The following is a 19,016-nucleotide window of genomic DNA, read 5'->3' as shown; positions in this document are numbered from 1 at the left end:
GATGTTTTTTCACCTACCCTGCCTATAAAATATAGGAGAATGGTATCTCCAGATTTCCAACTCCCCATATTGTGCACATTCCCAACAGAGCCAATTACGTGAGCTTGTGCTGAATAGTCCTTATTAACTCAAAGTGGAAGTGCAAAGATTGACATATAGAAGTTCAATTCTGCTCAAATGAAGTCTCAAGCCAACTCGCAGCTCCTTATTTTAGACAAGTTCAATTCTGAACTGCATGAGATGCAACCGGGTTCTCAATCAGGCCACAATGTCTGCGATTCCTGGTATGAATGAGATATTGGATTCCATGGGGTACTAGAATAGAATTTAGGCATTACATGATTTGACTGCTGGTGATAAGCCTTCCTCCTGTGAATCTTAAAAAGGGAGTGGCAGAAGGGAATCCGGGTGAGACCAGAGTCATCAACTAGTACATTAGTATTTCCTAGCACAATTTGGGAGGGTAGTTTTTCAAGTTGTCATGCCCTATACTTAACAAAATCCTCTTCTCTGTGGCCGAACAAATTCTCAGAAGGCAATGCTGCTAATAATGGATCCTTTGTGCTCAGGACGTAGGGTTAATACACCCCCCTCTCAAGGACTTCTCTGTAACACTCCTCTCCCCTAATGATCTGAAGGTTCCAAAGAAACTAAGAGTAGTCTCTGACCAAACGACCAACAGACATGTAGCTAAAGGAGTTTTAAGTAATTGTTCAAAGGACGAGCTGAGACTCCTGAAGACACTCAGTTCACAGCTTACGAGAAATCCAAGGGCACAGACAGCATTGTATAGCATAGAGCATATGTTCCAGAGCCAGAGACGTCTAGCAGAAATCCCAGATAGGACCAAACAGGCTGTGTGTGGGAGTAGTTGGGCAACTCAAAGAACTACTCCAAGCGAGAACTACTCCCTTTTTCCATCTGAATGATGGTGATCAGGCCAACCCTGCAGGGCTGCTGTGAACATCAGGAAAAAAAATCTTTACATCTATGTCCAGACCCAAGAACAGTGCCTGGCACACTGCATATGGTTAAGAAGTAAGAATACTCAACAGCAGGGACTTGCCCACTTATGAACTGAGACCAGGTATTCTAACCCTATTTATTTTTTTCTAATTTTGTAAACGTTTACTCATTTTTGATAAAGACGGAGCGCGAGTGGGGGAGGGGCAGAGAGAGACACACACAGAATCTGAAGCAGGCTCCAGGCTCTGAGCTGTCAGCACAGAGCCTGATGAGGGGCTCGAACTCATGGACTGTGAGATCATGACCTGAGCCGAAGTCAGACGCTTAACCGACTGAGCCACCCAGGGACCCCTTCTACCCCTACCTATGACATTAACTGCTGGTCTACCTTTTAAAGGCCTACAAACCATAAAAGCTATAAAACTAGGAAAATGCAGAAGAGAATATAAAGAAAGCAAAACTTTGTAACTCCTGGACAAACCCAAAAGGTGAAGCATTCAAAAGTATATATATGATTTAAGAGGCTCATGGGTATTAACTGGTTCTCCAAAACCAAATTATTTAATATTTTGGATGCTTAGGGGTAGGGCAGGGGAGGTTATAAAGCAAGGCACACAAGTACTTTAATATATAATGAAGCCATTTTTTTTAAGTTTATTTATTTATTTTGAGAGAGAGAAAGAGAGAGAGAGAAAGGAGGGTGGGGGGACAGGGGCAGAGAGAGAGGGAGACAGAGAATCCTAAGCAGGCTGTGCATTGCAGAGCCTGATGTGAGGCTTGAACTCACAAACTGTGAGATCATGACCTGAGCCAAAGTCGGATGCTTAACCGACTGAGCCACCCAGGCACCCCAGAGCCACTTCCTATCACATAGGAGATGAGATTTATTTCAAAAGGTACTTATAAAAATAGGTAACATTTTAAAAACTAACAAATAACTGGGGCACCTGGGTGGCTCAGTCAGTTAAGCATCCGACTCCTGATTTTGGCTCAGGTCATGATCTCACAGTTCACGAGTCTGAGCCCCACGTCGGGCTCGGCACTGAGCCTGCTTGGGATTCTCTCTCTCCCTCTCTGTCTCTGTCTCTCCCCTGCTCTCTCAAAAATAAGTAAATAAAGTTTAGAAAGTTAAAATTAACATAAATAACATCCGATATTGTGATTATTAATAAACATTTGGGGAGGGGAGACTTTAAAAAAAGAATTATTTTCTGGTATGGCACCAAAATGTTCTAATGTCCTTAATTAAAACACTGATATTCTTCTTCATTATTCTAGATTCTTTTTCTAATTATGAAAGACATGGGACGCTTGGGTGGCTCAGTTGGTTGAGCGTCTGACTTTGGCTCAGGTCATGATCTCCTGGTTTATGGGTTCGAGCCCGGCGTTGGGCTCTGTGCTGACAGCTCAGAGCCTGGAGCCTGTTTCGGATTCTGTGTCTCCCTCTCTCTCTGCCCCTCCTCTGCTCATACTCTGTCTCCCAAAAATAAATAAACGTTAAAAAGAAAGAAAGAAAGAAAGAACGAAAGAAAGAAAGAAAGAAGAAAGAAAAAGACAGACATATATGCTCAGTGTTGAAAATTTGGAAAGAAAAGGCAAAAAGAAAAAACAATAATTCATTAGTCTACCAACTTTATAATTCAAAAATATATACAGTATATACAGTATGTGGCCCACGTCAGAGTTTATTGATTCCGTAACATGCTAAAAACTTAGTGTAAAACTTTGTTTTTGTACTTTTACTTTCCGAATTCATTTTCAGAAATACTACTCAATTTTTTCTAACTCAGATGTTAATTCCTTCATATCAACAAGATGATTAAAGTATTATAACTACATCTTAAAAATCAGAGTTCATAATTCAGTTGGACTTCAAATCCACATTTGCTAGGGTTTCTGAATCCTTCCGCTTAGTTACTCATAATCTGGAACAAATCATTTAAAGCTTCTTAGATTGTTCTATGACCTCAAATCTAAAACCTGTAAGACTCTGCCACAGAAATGGCTGATGAAAGAAAAGGCTAATTCAATACATCTTTCAGGAACATTACTGGTACTGTCCTTCCTCTTCTTAAAAAAAAAAAAAAAAAGATGCCTTTTGCTTCACGTACCCTTTGTGCCTTGGCCCTCACCACAAACTGGGTCTTTACTATCTTCCTCACAAAGGCACCTGTAATAAGATATGGAAATTCAAAGTGGATTCTCTCCATTCCCTCCTAGTAGGTGCCAGACTGAAGAATTTGGGAACTTCTTAGAAAAATAAAGCAGGTCTGTGTCCGGTCATCATTCAAATGCCTTAACTAAGCATCTTAGTGTGCCCCAGCCTTTCACATAATAACTGAACATTTAAGGGTCTCAATGTATCTACTGCATGACAGGCACTGTGCTACAAGTTTTACCGGCATCCAGCTAATCTTCATGCCAAGCCCGTGAAGTATATTACCTTTCTCCTTTCACCTTTACCAAAACTCAAGCCAGGTGAGTGTCTTACTCAACGGGTCACAGTTAAAAATGCTGCAGAGTTAGTGTGCCAACCAGGTGTTTCTCGCGCAAACTCCTCAGCTCATCCTAGAAGCACCCTACATTCAAAATTTGCATGAGAAACATGTTGGGTTGTCACTAGATCTTGTTCGTTCTTCAAAAATCTCTAGGAAATACTAGCCCAGACTCCCTCGCAGTGGGTGCTACCTGCCTAAGGACAAGTGAGCACCGGGTGACGCCAGGGGCTAAGACAGAGGGGCAGTGGGCACACTGCGACATCCATCACCAGGGAGGGAACCCCATGACCCATGTCCGTGGTGATGACGATGATGATGCCTTAGTTACCGTCCTCAGTGGTAGGTCCGTAACACACCCTCCCTCCCATAATGCTCACAACCCGTGACGCTCATGATTATGCTTTTACAGATAAGAACTAAGGTGCGGATAAACCCCGGCACTGCTCACGGTAACCCCGCTGACTCATGGTGCTCCGGGACCTCTCCTGGCCGCGTCCCAGGGACCCCAGACGACCCGTGTACCGCCCCCCCTTCAGCCCTTCCCAGGGGAGGGCCCCTTTCCGGTCCCTTCTCCAGGTCGCCCCTCGCCCCATAGCGCGGAGCTTCCTGCGCCGCTCCCGGAACCCCCTCAAGCCGGAGGGCCCCGGCGCGAGCTGCGCTGCCCACGCCGTCGCAGGGACCCCGGCAGCGGTGGCGGCCGCGACAGCCTCACTTACGCCGATCGCGGAGCAGGGCGCCCGCAGCTCGCACGGCCGCAGCCATGTTGATGCCGCCTGAGAGCTTTCCCGGGGCAGCTTCGGCCCGGGACTCGGGTTCCTCCCACGGCGGCGCGATCGGGTATCGGCCCGGAGAGCTCCGAGCTGCTGGCACTGCCACCACAGGCCGCCTTATCTTAAGTTGCGGCCCCCTGCGCCCTCGCGGCGCACCCGTTCATTCGCTGCCTGGCCGGGCCTAGCCGGGGCTCGGGGGCGGTGCCAGAGGAAGACACGCCCCTCGAGACAGCTGGCCCGGGCGTGGGGCCTTCGGCCGGGGGGAGGGGGGGTGGAAGGGGTAAAAGGGGCCCGAGGCTGTGCTAGCGGCCCGCCCCACCAGCCGGCGGTTCCAGCCCAGCAGCCCCTCTCCCGCCCCCGGTCACCCTGAACGAACGCCCTGGTTGCATCTGCCAGTCTGGCCAAGGCGGAAACCGCCGCCACAACTCGGCAAAGGGCTTTCCAGACTTTTTCAATACTATGACTTAGATATGAGAATGCTTTTGCCTCACTTCTCCAGTTTGCTTGCCTCGTTATAGTACAACTGAGCAGACCCTGTTTTGTTGTAAGCTTGGTTTTCAGAGTAGGAAAAGGAATTGTTTTATATGAGACACTCGTGAATGACATCTTTAATTTCCCTGTGGCATCTCTATACAGCACAGTTTGACAGGCGGGACCAGAAAGCAAACATTATACTGCTAACGCGAGAACGTTGGGAAAAGTGAACGCCAGTCCAGCAAATGGGTTTCTGGGAGGGATGGCATGGTGAAGTTTGCCCGTATATCTGCGCACCGTCGCAAGGTAGCTGTCTGGTCCCAATCCCTCACACGCAACAGGCACTGCTCTTAATTCTAGCCATTCCTGCATTCCCACACCTGCACCTGCCAACCGTACCCATTGTTCTGTGCGCCTTGAAGTACAAGACCAACCTTGGAACAGAAAGGTCTCAGGCATTATTCATTCGTTGAACAAGTATTGACCACCTACTGTGTGCATTGGAAAAACAGCAGTGAACAGAGAAGACAAGTGGCTTACATGGGGGTTGAGGGAGAGACAAAATAATCAGGATATGTATTGTTGGGGGTGATGATGAGCGTTAGAAAGAAGGAAGTAATATAAGGGAGATGGAGAAGGGGAGACTCTACTGCAATCTGAAATAGATAGGTCAGAGAAATTCTCACTGACATCTGGACAAAGGCCTGAAGGAAGTAGGGGGGCAAGCTATGTGGAATATTTTGGGACGATGGAGTCTGAGTTGAAAACCACTTTTCTGTAGCTAAAATTTGTTCCTGGTTAGTTTATTATTAAAGTTGGTCCTCCTTATGGTTATAAGCCAAATATAAAACATCAAATTAAGTGCCTTTCATATTACCCACATGATCTTCAGATCCAAGCAGAGGTCCCCTGAGAAATGGACAGTAAAACTTGCCCCAAGTGCTAAACTGCTCTCCTACATATTCTGCTAACTCTCTACGCTCATAATGAAAATTATATGCATTTAATTTGCCCTTTGGAGGTGATCTTCATAATGTACTTCTCTACCTAAAGCTTAAACATTTCTTTTAAGTAAGCTGCACAGAAAGCCTCTACATTTTGAAATGCTGTGCTGGACGAAGTGTAGACAAGTCCTGAGAACTGGGAAAGGCTAACTAAGGGTTTTAGATGTTTGAGCTGGATAGGCTCTTAGCTAGTCTGGAAGGCTCTGGATAAGTCACCCCTGCCTCCCCAGGGCTATGCCCCTTCTGCTAGGTGGAGATAACAAGGGCTTCTGGCCCCTCCTAGAGAAATGCTGATGATTAGTGACAATGCACAAAGGTGCCAAATCTCACATAATCAACAGCTAGGACGGGTATCTGCCCAGGAACCAGCAACACATGCTTTATGAAATATATCAACATAATAACATTTTTAAAAACGAATTAGTAGTTGCATACATTTTATTCATATCTTATATTTTCATTTTTACTCACTTGAAAAAAAAATTCAAAATCCCTCATGTACAAAACCCCCCAATGCACATATTAAGACTCATAGGTTATAGGTGGAAACAGAACTTCATTATTTTTCCTGAACAGAGAGTATCATAAAAACTGTTATTTCTAATCTCTGACTTATTTCTCACAAATATCAAATATAATAGCTTCCCAACAAGTACATTTTTATGTTTTTATGAAATGAAAGCAGATAAAATGCATTTTATACTGGTCGTTTCCAAAACTGATTAGAAAACACAGCACTTCACCCAGAAATTCTAAATGTGGGTTTATTAAGGAAACCAGAAAACCCCTTAAACAGCTAAGCAAATTTATAAAACAATAAGAGATTTGTGTGTGTGTGTGTGCATGTGTGTGCATATGTACATATAAATGCATTTTTTTCTGGCTTACGTATTTGTAACAAAGGTATATACCACTTGTCTTAGCAAACAGAAGGCCAAAGGCACAGTCTCAGGGTCAACTCAATAAGCCGCACCCCCACCGCACAGGAGAAAGGTTGTCTGAAACTGGGTGACTTAATTAGTGAAAAAAAGCACTCTCCTGTCACAGACAGCCCTCTGAGTTCAGCCTTTGGTCCTAAATAAAATGAACTTGTTGGTTTCAGCTCAATGCTTCAGGGAAGGGCAGGGGGATCACCTAATTCATTATTTGTCATGATTGGCACCTCTGAGCTACACACACCAAATTTAGATTACTCAATTCTGTCTCCTTAATCAGAAAAACAACAGGGCAAGAAGGGGTGGTGTGCAGCACAAGAGAAACCGTGGCTGCGTGAGGCAGACAAATTGTGAGCTGTAATGATCACTCAGAGAAATCTGATCGATTGTCCCCACAATTGTTTTACAGCAAAGAGGCCACCAAATCCAGGCCAATGTGGTGTGCATTTTGACTTCCTCTCTTAACCACACAGAGCCTTAAGCCACGAGTGATGAGGGATTTATTAGTCCATCTATACATATTTACTGAGAGTCCACGATAAGCAAAGCATGTATCAGGCAACGGGAAGGATAAAAAAGTAAAGAGCAAAATGTACTCTCAAGGAACTCATTCATTTATGAAGCAAATAGCATGGAGAGCCTACCTATGTCAGGTACGTAGTAGGCACTGGGTTTGCAGCAATGAACCACACTGTTTTCTACTTTCATGGATCTTAGGCTCTTTTTTTTTCTTTTTAGGTTTATTTATTTATTTTTGAGAGAGCGGGGGAGGGCCAGAGAAAGGGAGAGACAGAAGCCCAAGCAGGCTCCGCACGGTCAGCGCAGGACCTAATGCAGGACTCAAACCCACGAACCGAACCGTGAGATCATGACCTGGGCCGAAATCAAGAGTCAGACGCTTAACCGACTGAGTCCCCCAAGCCCCCGCCCTGGAACTTACATTCTTGACGGCAAGGAAGACAATAAGTGAAAGATACACAATATAATGCCGGGTGTGACTAGGGACCATGAAGAAAAGTGAAAGAGGCAAAGGAGTGGAGAGAGGCAGGAAGCGCTAGTTTCGGTGGTGCAGCTGGACACAGCCTCTCTGCAAAGGTGGGATTTGAGCGGGGACCCATGGAGAGCGAGGGGGCTCTCTGCCGAAGGAAGGGCTTTGCAAGCAGAGGGACCAGTGAGGCGGGAACACATTGAAGCTTAAGTTAGTCTCCTGGGGCTGCTGGGACAAAAATACCACAAACCAGGTGGCTGAAGACAACAGAAATGCACAGCCCTGAAGGCTTAGAAGTCCATAAGCAAGGCGCCAACAGGACCGTGCTCCCTCTTAAATCTGTGGAGGAGAATCCTTCCCTGTTTTTCCCAGCTGCCGGGGTGGCCAGCAATCCTCAGCCATACTTGGTCCGTAGCTGCATCGCTCCATGTCTGCCTCCATCGTCACTGGACTTTCTCTGTGTCTGTCCTTTCGTAACCATAAGGACACCAGTCATATCGGGGTTTTGTTGAATACTGGCCTACCCTAGGGACCTAGCCTATTGACCTCATCTTAAGTTAATTACATCTGCAAAGATCCTATTTCCAAATAAGGTCACATTTGTAAGTAGCAGAGGTGAGGGTTTCTACATATCTTTGTAGGGGACACAACCCATAGCAAGGCTTTTTTTATTTTTAATTTTTTTTAATGTTTATTTATTTTTTGAGAGAGAGAGAGAGACAGAGAGACAGAGAGACAGAGTGTGAGCGGAGGAGGGGCAGAGAGAGAGAGGGAGACACAGAATGAATCTGAAGCAGGCTCCAGGTCCTGAGCTGTCAGCACAGAGCCCAACATGGGGCTCAAACCCACAAGCTATGAGATCATGACCCGAGCTGGAGTCAGATGCTCAACTGACTGAGCCACCCAGGCACCCCCATTTAAAAAAAATTTTTTTTTTATGTTTATTTTTTTTGAGAGAGACAGAGTGCGAGCGGGGGAGGGAACCCATAGCAAGGCTTTTGAGGAACAGCAAGGGGACCCATGTGTCTTGAGCAGAGCGTGTGGGGTAAGCGGCAAGAAACTTGGGCTGACTGATGCAGGACTTTGTAGGTGACGAAACACTGTGGTCCCCTGAGCCATCTCCCTTTAGCACAGTGACCCACAGTGTTTCAGAAGGTTCACTTTGCAGTGTGGGAAATAGATGGGAGCTCCTTAGCCAGTATTAAGACACTTGCCGCGTGACCAAATTCGTTCATTTTCTTCTCTGGGTTGTGGGGTTTTTTAAGTCCATATGGGTCAGAGTGTTTTTTCCCAGAGAGTTCTCTGCTCCCTGGGTGGTGGAAGGATCCCTAAAAGACTTTCTGGTTTGACTCTGCCAGGATCCAGGGATCCCACCAGTCTTAGACAGGGTGGGTGTTCATTTCTCAGCTTGGTTTTCCTGCTCCTGGCAGTTGTGTAAAAACCAGGAGCGTTGACTCTTTCCAGGAAGCTTTCATTCCCTATGCAGAGCCCTGAGCGATGGCAGCCTTCCTTGTCCTTCTCTGGGTCCCAAGGCCAATTTTCTAGATCTCTTCTCACACAAGAACCAGCCCTGAGGCCCTGCTTCATGCAAGAAGGGGTCCTGCTCTTTTTCCACCTTTCTGTCTGGGCATTCTTGGAGCTGGGTACACAATGCATTCACTTTGTGGAAACTCATGGAGTTGCACATTTATGATATGTGACTTTTTCTGTAAGTTATATTTTAATAAAAATATAGTAATATATATTCAATAAAATAGTAAATATTAATATTAATATACAATATTATATAATAATATATGAATAATATATATTTAATACAAATATATTTAATAAAAATATATTTAAAAAGCACCTTCCCTGTGTCTTTATCTGGGCTCAGTTCTCCCCCTAACCCTCAACCCGAACCTAAAAGCCCTGGCCTTGAGACCCTCAGACCTCCCTGCCCTCTGCTTCTAATGCCTAGAGATATGCCTTTCACACTCAGCTGAGATTTGGGGGGTGGAGGGAATTATTATGTTTATTTAGTAAATCGATCTGTTTACCATGGGGGAAGCTAGAGGTGACCAGAGGTTTCCCGGATAAAAGTCAGTGATGACTTCAGGCTGAGAGGAGGAAGAAATGCTTTTTCATCCAAGTGGTCTCAGAACTTACAAGAAGAGGGGAACTGGAATGTCTTCAACGTGAGGGGACGCCACGGAGGCAGAAAAGCACACAGTACCCAAGAGCAAGGCATTCACGTCACCACTGCACAGGGTGGGGGAAGGACTAAGAGTTATAAGCTGAGGGGCTCACAGACTGGGGATAGTCGTGACGGTCCCTGAGAAGCGGAGCCTGCTGGGGGCTGTGCTCTGAGGAAAACAGTTGAGCGAGTGGTGTGCAGCCTACAGAGCGCGAGACACGTGGGGTGGGGAGAACAGGTAGGAGACAGGAGACAGTGCTGGTGGTTTCAAGCACAAACCTAGAAGGAGTGGGGAGAAAAGGGAACCACCGCAACAGAATTTTGGGACCCGGAAGGCAGATGGATAAATGGCTAATGACTTAGCAACCCAAGAACCCTAAGCTGGCCATCCTAAGAACCATCGAGAGTCACACGACAGAATCCCTAGGCGGCTCAGGATTGGCGCTACCAGGTGGCTCTGGGGGTGGGGGTGGAGAGAGGGATGCTAGGAGACGGATTGAAAGTTGGATAAAGAAGTCAGACTTCCCAGATCCCCCCAACTGCAGCAGCCGGCTGGAGGTGAGGTTGCTGGGAGGCCGCCCAAGGCTCTGGGCTGAAGATAGCAGGTGCACTGCAGAGCAGGTGCACATCTACCCACACGCTGGAAGCCTTTCCAGCCCTGTTTGGAATTCTCGGCAGGTAACCATGAAGCACTACCCGACAACGAGGAAAGCCTCTAACTGGAAAAAGACACCCAGCCAAGTAGAAGAAAACAATATGGAGGAAACAGGGAAGATGCAGTTAGAAAATGTGGAATAGAGACCTTAGAGATGGAACTTTCTGAGGTCAGAATAAGAATTAAAAAAAATTTTTTTTTATCCTTTACTCTGCTAAGAGATGAAAAACTCAATAGGACTGGGAAAAGGTTGAGGAACTTCCAGAAAATACCAAACCCCCTCCCCCACCAAAAAAAGATAAAAGAATATTTAGGGGCGCCTGGGTGGCACAGTGGGTTGAGCGTCAAACTCTCGAATTCAGCTCACGTCATGATCTTGCAGTGCATGGGTTTGAGCCCCACATCAGGCTCCACGCTGACAGCTCGGAGCCTACTTGGGATTCTCACTCTTTTCTTTTTTTTTAACATTTATTCATTTTTGAGAGTGAGAGACGCAGAGCATGAGCAGGGGAGGGGCAGAGAGAGAGGGAGACACAGAATCAGAAGCAGGCTCCAGGCTCTGAGCTGTCAGCATAGAGCCTGACGCGGGGCTCGAACCCACAAACCATGAGATCATGACCTGAGCCAAAGTCAAACACTTAACTGACTGAGCCACCCAGGTGCCCCATCTCGCTCTTTCTTACTCTCTGCCCCTCTCCCGCTCACACACGTTTACTCACTTGCTCTCTCTCTCAAAATAAAAACTTTAAAAAAAAAGAACATTTAAAAAGCCTTATATCTGAATAATAGTTTTAGAAAGAAAGCAAAACAAAAACAAAACAGAAGGGAGACTTTCAATGAAGCAACTTAAGAAACTTCTTCACAGCTCCAGGGCACGATTTTCTGGATGTAAAAGGGGCTGGTCAACCATCCAGTGGGAATGAATGCAAAGTCCCAAGAAATATCATGAAATTTTGGAACACTGGGGGCAAGTTTTCCAGAAGAGACAGGTCATATGCAAAGGACCAGGTGTGAGAATGCTTGGGAATTCTCAGTAGCAACACAGGAAGTCGGGACTTCAAAATTCTGAAGGAAACGTGCTTGTTGGCCCACATTTTAATATGGAGACTATGGTTCAAGTGCAAAGATAGATCAAGAGCGTGTCCAGATATGCAAGGTCTCAACGAATTTACTCTCCCCACACCCTTCCTCAATAAACTACTGGAGAATGTGTGCCACCAAAATGAGGAAGTAACCCAGGAGGGGAACATAAAACACTGGAAATAAGATGTCCGATACAGAAATAGGATGTCCAACACGGAAAGGCAAAGGGAACTGTGAAAGACAACTCTGGATAACTGTGTTCCGTGAACAGAGGGTGGATAATTGAGACTAAAGCAGACAGAGGCTCCAGAAGCTTCTGTGGGAAGATGGAACTATGACTACCTGATGTTCTTCACTAATCACATTAGTAACGTTTCATGAGGTAGAAAGAAACTTTCCAGAATAAGAAACCAAACCATTTAATTGACCAGTGATTACCAATACGACTATAGTATTTGGACATCATGACATACATACCTTTTGTTTTTTCTAGAAGGGTTGAATGAAATGTGCTGATTCTAAGTTTTAAAACACTTCAAATTTGGGGGTTTAAAACTTTATTCTGCCACTTACTAACCATGCAGCTTTGGGCACGTGCCTTAACCTTTCTCAGCCATTGTCTTTTTTTTTTTTTTTAATTTGTTTTTAACGTTTATTTATTTTTTTTTTGAGACAGAGAGAGAACATGAACGGGGGAGAGTCAGAGAGAGGGAGACACAGAATCTGAAGCAGGCTCCAGGCTCTGAGCTGCCAGCACAGAGCCTGACGCGGGGCTCGAACTCACGGACCGCGAGATCATGACCTGAGCCGAAGTCGGCCGCTTAACCGACTGAGCCACCCAGGCGCCCCTCAGCCATTGTCTTAGGGTTAATACAAATTACCCGAAGGTTACCGTGAGGACAGAAGCACAGGACAGTGTGTGGCCTGACACAAAGCCCTACTTGCAGCACTGGTGGCAGTTGTCCTAACTTCGAGAACTTGTCAATATGCCTTGAACGCTAAATGGAAACACATGTAGTGCTTTTGTAGCCATTGGCCGGTATTGAACAGCCTCGGCCTTACCCAAATTTCCCCCTTTCAACTACAGTGACTAATGGGAGTTAATTAAATGATAGGAATAATTAAATTACTATCACCTACAGTGATAGTAAGACAGGCTTAAGGTTGCGTTTAGAAGCAGTAGGGAGCTGGGGTGCCTGTGGGGGTGGGGCTCAGTTGGTTGAGCATCTGACTCTTAATCTTGGCTCAGGTCATGATCTCACGGTTCGTGGGTTCGCGACCCGCGTCAGGCTCTACACTAGCAGTGCAGAGCCTGCTTGGGATTCTCTCTCTCTCAAAATAAATACACTTAAAAAAAGAAAAAAAAAAAAGTAGCAGGGAGCTACTCAGTGATGGTCAACCTGGCTGTCCAAAAGCCCCACCTGGGTAGCTTCTGAAAGACATCCAGGACCCATCCCTGAACTTTGGATTCAATTAGTCTGGGATAAGACCCAGACATCGGCATTTTTAAGGTCCCCAAGTGATTCCAGTGCGTAGGAAGGAACGTTGCTTCTGACAGGGTCGTACTGCCCTGTACACTAAAGAAAGTTTTAGTAAATGCTAGAGGCAAGCAGGTGCGGAGCAGGGAGGGAGACGCTGAGCAAAAAGGTAAAAGCTGGGTGGCTGCAAGCGGCTGCCAGACACAAGAGGGAGAGTTAATACCAAAGTCGTCTGAATTGCCGAGTAGCCTCCCGTCCGTCTCCAAAACCTCAAGCAGGCCTGTTGCACAAGTAGCAAAGGTAAAGGGGGTTGAGGGGGAAGAATCAACTTAAAGAGCCACGTCAGGAAAGAGCCGTGAGAGGACAGTCCCACAGGAACAGGAACTCGGAACTGGGTGTCTGTGGCTGGACACGCGGTGGGGCCTCAGGATGGGGCTGTGACACCAGGTGGCAGTAACAACTACACGGTCAAGGGAAGAACATCCACGTGCATGAGGTTTGCTGCTCGCCACGCTCAGATTCTTGGCCCGATGTCACCATGACCTTGACGCATTTATCCCCACCTAATCCCACAGCTCTCTCTCAGTATTCAAAATTCTCCATTTATTTACACAATTAAAATTTAGACTAACTGGGTCCAACCTCGTCCTCAAATTCTGAGCAAATGAACTGCCTCGTTGAATCCAGTCAGAGCTCATTCACTTTCTTCCAAGTACTTTTTACTTAAAGATACAGGCCAAATATACGATATATCTTAAGTTTATTCATTTATTTTGGAGGGGGTGGTGGGCGGGGGGGAGGAGGGGGGAGAGAGGGAGAGAGAGAGAGAGAGAGAGAGAGAGAGAGAGAATATGCATGTGTATGAGTGGGGAAGGGGTAGACAGAGAGAGAGAGAAAATCCCAAGCAGGCTCCACACTGTCAGTGCAGGGCCCAATGTGGGGCTCAAACTCATGAACCGTGAGATCATGAGCTGAGCCCAAATCAAGAGTCAGACACAACTGACTGAGCAGGCCAGGTGCCCCACAGGCCAAATATACTATAAATGCCCCATATCCATCTGTCATTTCACTTAATTGCAAAATAGGATATAATCTAATGTGTCCAAAAATAACAAAGATTACAAAACTTAACTAGAACCCACATCTAATTTTTAAAACTTGTTCCTCTTCACTATTATGCAATTTTAATAATACCTACTAAATTTGGTAATATCTAACTTCCCACATACACATTATGAAAAATAAAAAGATTGACAAAAATGAAAAAGGCATGAACTAATGTAAGACTGAGATGTTCAGCTTTAGAAAAATTAAGCCAGCAAATAGTTTTTATGTGTGTCCATTTATTGATTGCTGGGAATACAGCCTATTGAGAATACATGACATGCATTTTGGGAGAGAAATTAACCAAATCTGAAATGAAGGCATTCAATAAGCCTGCTAGGAGTTAATAAGGTAACACAGATTAGATCTAAAGACACAGTGTGGGAAGACTCAGACAGCCACGTACAATTGTCATTAAGATTCCAGCTGCAAATTCTTTCAGAATTTATTTATTCTTATTACTTAGAAATTACCAGGAAAGAGGGAAGCTCACTGCCTCTTTAGCTTAACCTAACGCTAGGAACCAAAAAAAAAATTTTTTTTTGCCGTAACTTCAAATTGTTTAGGGCAATTCCATTTTTACAAATTCTTCCACACCAATTCATATGCTTTAGAATTATAAGCAGCTCTACACAATTAGAAAAGATTAATAACCAATGCAAAAGTGTGTTTGTTTGATTCCAGTATCTATTACCGAATCACATTGTTCTAACACTAGCAGATTTTTACACCACACTGTCAATTTTCCCCCAAGATGTTCTAACTCACGAATACAATAAAATGACATAAATTAAAGAATTCCAGTTACACTTAACAGGACAAAACGATTAAGTTACTGGAATGTCTTAGTCCATAATTAAAAACTGTTTAAGTATATATGCGGCATATATGATGCAAAAATTATAACCTATAATTAGATAAAAATGCTGAAATGGAGTTATAACTGTAGTGTTACATGCCACATGTTTCCCCCAAACTTTCTGATGGATATTGTTTTTTTAAATGACAATACCAAAAAAACCCCAAAAAAACCAAAGACAATAGGATGTTACTTGATATTCAAATGATTTGAATTGCTTTTGGTGGTAGAGAAAAAAGAAATAGATAAACATGAATGGAATAAAAAAGGGAAGATTTTGGCTTTTTTTTTGAAAGAGGCAGTCTGTTCCTTTCATAAACTGTATTCTTTCCTTAATGTTTCTGGAGGAATCAGTTATGGTTTGCAACGCTGGACAAATCGTGGGTATAAGCATACGTCTCGGATGTGATACCTATTCAGAATCCAGGTCAAGAATCGTTCCAAGCCCAAGCCATATCCGCCATGAGGACATGTGCCATATTTTCTCTGTTTAAAAAAAAAGAACAGATGTTTAAAATTTTGTCTAAGATATTAAAATTTTTCTACTGTGAAATGAGTTCACTTATCGTGGTTAAGAATTCAACTCTATTTTTAATTTTTTTAAATGTTATTTGTGAGAGGCAGAGAGAGAGGGGCGAGGGATCCGAAGCAGGCTCCACACTGTCAGCACACAGCCCAATGCAGGGCTCGAACTCACAAACGGTGAGATCATGACCTGAGCCGAAGTCAGACGCTCAACCAACTGAGCCATCCAAGCGCCCCAAGAATTGAACTCTTATTCTATTTGCTTTCATAGGCCACGTGTGTAGAAATGATTTGGTATGAAAAATAAACCAGGGGTTAAGTGTCACCCTGAAAAGAAGAGATTTCAAACTTTTAAACTAAGTCAACGTCTCTGTTTATCAGAGGGAAATGCAAGCTAGCCTAGACGCTGGTAGAATCTAACAACAATTTTTTAAAATTTTAGTAGCAATGACAAGGCCAGCAGCTAGTAGCTTTTCAAATGAAGTGCACATATTATTGGACAAAGGTAAAACTAGTAATAATCCCATGCCACGCTATTAGAACATCAAGCTGAATATAGCTCGTTCAAACACCAAAGTACCACACTGACTTCTCGCCTTTTAGGTTTCAGTTTATACAGAACTATTATAATGAAAACATTTAAGAGTGTAAAAACCAAAACAAAACTGTTCTTACCTGATCTGTGTACCAGTAGTAGGGAGTGGGGTCAATCCCTTCCCTTTTATAACCCGCCAGCATTTCTTCACTATCCCAGATACGCATTGAGCCTCCCACAATCTCACCAACATTTGGCATCAACACATCCACCTTTAAAAACAAGTAAATAAAATGCAGTTACTACCAAGCTGTCAGTCATGACACGGCTCTAGTTTCAAGGAAAACCACAATGAAGCTCTTACAGCTAACAGAGCACTATGGATGTAACATTAAAATCCTGTAATTTAACAAGAAATGTTAAACCCAATCAGAAGACAAAACCCACTTCTTTAAATATTGCCATTCTAGATGTATAATGCAGCATTTGCCATGAGCTGTATCTTATTCCAGTGGCAGTCCCCACCCCCTTAAGGAGCAAAATTATGATCTGAATCACAAACTGACAGATTCTGTAAGGCGGGAATCCTCAGGACATCGCTGCATGTAGAAGGACTTGATCTCTACGGGAAATCGACATAGCAAGATGGGCTCATTAATGGTGTCTGTCATCAGTCTCTCAGGAGCTTCTGGGATATCCTGCGGTGAAATAAGGCTTCATTAACATTTACTACTCGAAAGCCAACAAGACAGAGGCAGCTCTCACCCAGAAGCAGCCCTTATCTCATGAATGCAATACAGTAGAGAATACACACCCATCCAAAACCCATACCCATGGGTGGAAGCAACAGTTTCTTTCAAAAACAATCAAGGTATTCTAAAAACTCACACGCAGTTATTAAACCAACTGCAAAAAGATCCACTTCCTTCTACAGTACATCTCAAGAGCCATGCTGCTTGAGAGACGAAAACCAAACCACTCAAGTCGTTATCACTGTGACTAGATACTGTTCAGTTACTTTTCTCAGGGGCCAGTTTCGTCTAGCTCTGAAGCAAACATGGTCCACTTAGTCCCATATGGCATAAGATCATCAGTGAATGCTCCAGAATATCACTGGTCTATGCACAGTGTTATTAATAACACTAATCTTTAAACTGTCCTGTCATCTGTACTTCTTTTCCTGTTACAATAAATCTATGTGGCTTCAATGGTAGGAAGACAAGAGTCATAAGACAAATAACCAGTGTCAAGTTCATAAGCGTAACCGCATGTAGAATAGTTAGCCGAGAAATGTTAGATGATGAAGAACAGGGCTAGTCTGCTTCTCATCCAAAACATCATCTGGGTAAACCACACATAAATTCAAGTTAAACCTGAAAAGTCTTGTCTCAGTACAAACTGACCGAGAGAACAGGACAAGACTCATTGATATGTTTAACCTAAGAGCCAAAATGGAGCTTAGCAATCACCTGGCACAGGGGTCACCAAGCCCCAGTCCCGGGAGGCCTGTGCCCTCCAAAGTAAAGAGAGGAAATGGGAGATGAGTTGGATAATACTGGTCTCTCAGCTTTCATCTGCTTTACCTACTAGAGTGAGATTTAACTGGGAGGAAATGGTATTAAAAAAAAACCAAAATTTAACGTTTATCCATGTTAGAGAGAGACAGAGAGAGAAACAGAGTGCGAGCAGGAGAGGGGCAGAGAGGGAGACACAGAATCCCAAGCAGGCTCCAGGATCTGAGCTGTCAGCACAGAGCCTGATGCAGGGCTCGAACTCACGAGCCGTGAGATCATGACCTGAGCCGAAGTTGGATGCTTAACCGACTGAGCCACCAGGCGCCCCCGGGAGGAAATGGTCTTACTGCACATTCCAAAAAGTTGGGAGGACCACGTATGTACTCTGGTCTCCTCATGTGTACGGGATGACATCAGCGTACAATAAATGCTGACAAGCTTCGAGGGCCTTTTGAGCCTCGGACCCGACTAAGCATTCAATTCACGGAGTCCTCACAACTTGGCAAAGCTGCTCTTACCTCCACAGTGGAGATAAAGAACCAGGGGGTGGGGTCACTGGCCTCCCATTACTCAGCAGTAAGGACACAGGTGGGAGCTAAGCCCACCTGGAGGGCTTCTTACTCCAAACATTGTGCTCTTTCCACTCAACTTTGTGACACTACTTTGCTAAGTTTTAGGTAATAACAATTCTCAAATCTTCAATACAAACATTTTTTTAAAGTGTTTCTTTATTTTTTGAGGGAGAGAGAGACAGAGAGAGAGAGACAGAACATGAGCGGCAGAAGCGCAGAGAGAGAGGGAGACACAGAATCCGAAGCAGGCTCCAGGCTCCGAGCTGTCAGCACAGAGCCTGACATGGGGTTCAAACTCACGGATCACGAGATCATGACCTCAGCCAAAGTTGGACGCCTAACCTACTGAGCCACCCAGGCGGCCCCCAAATTTTGTTATTATACACCACCAACTGAAACACTAGAAGTAATTTATAGAGGTCTAATATACTGTTTGTCCTCTCTGTAAATTCCTTCCAAAAATGAAACAAAACTTTAGTTAGCAGTAGCTACTCATATATATATATATATATATATATTTTTTTTTTTTTTTAAATAGCAATACTCAAATTTTATCTATAAAAACAGATTTTCAAATACCATGTAAGAAATGATTAAATGCACAGGGAAGAGGGCTTAATAGTGTTAACAATCTATACCTCTAATATACATTCCCAGTTTATCTGAAACACTAGACCACCTTCCCCATCAAGGCCTGCTCTCTTGGTTTGCATTTCAAACAACAGCTATTTTCTTTGACTCTTCTCCACCTGAAAAAGTTTTAATATACTCTTGTGGGAGAGGAATCCTCTTTGAAAGAGCCAGGTTACTTTCTCCAGACAAATAAAACGAACATAAACATACCAATATTTTGTATGTAATTCATTTTTTTTAATTA

At 44.2% G+C, this 19,016-nt stretch overlaps 2 protein-coding genes across 3 annotated transcripts in view; both read right to left on the bottom strand.

The window, feature by feature from the left end:
• The window catches only part of FECH (ferrochelatase), a 37,569-nt gene extending 33,151 nt beyond the window's left edge, over positions 1–4,418 (bottom strand). Inside the window, exon 1 of one of the 2 annotated variants that reach the window (XM_049619875.1) lies at positions 4,181–4,418. In XM_049619875.1, the coding sequence (XP_049475832.1) occupies positions 4,181–4,226 (46 nt within the window). In that variant the 5' untranslated portion in view covers positions 4,227–4,418. The remainder of the gene's footprint in view (positions 1–4,180) is intronic. The other variant, XM_049619874.1, reaches the window with a different exon arrangement.
• Positions 4,419–14,452: 10,034 nt separating this feature from the next.
• Positions 14,453–19,016, bottom strand: part of NARS1 (asparaginyl-tRNA synthetase 1) — a 17,477-nt gene continuing 12,913 nt past the window's right edge. Inside the window, exons 13-15 of the mRNA XM_049619870.1 lie at positions 16,620–16,751; positions 16,194–16,325; positions 14,453–15,479 (exon numbers count right to left, since the gene is read on the bottom strand). Coding sequence (XP_049475827.1) covers positions 15,348–15,479; positions 16,194–16,325; positions 16,620–16,751 — 396 coding nt within the window. The 3' untranslated portion in view covers positions 14,453–15,347. The remainder of the gene's footprint in view (positions 15,480–16,193; positions 16,326–16,619; positions 16,752–19,016) is intronic.

Source organism: Panthera uncia (genome assembly GCF_023721935.1).
Source record: "Panthera uncia isolate 11264 chromosome D3 unlocalized genomic scaffold, Puncia_PCG_1.0 HiC_scaffold_8, whole genome shotgun sequence".
Taxonomy (NCBI): domain Eukaryota; kingdom Metazoa; phylum Chordata; class Mammalia; order Carnivora; family Felidae; genus Panthera; species Panthera uncia.
Note: the sequence above shows the minus strand (reverse complement) of the source record. Positions and strands in the feature narration are given on the sequence as shown.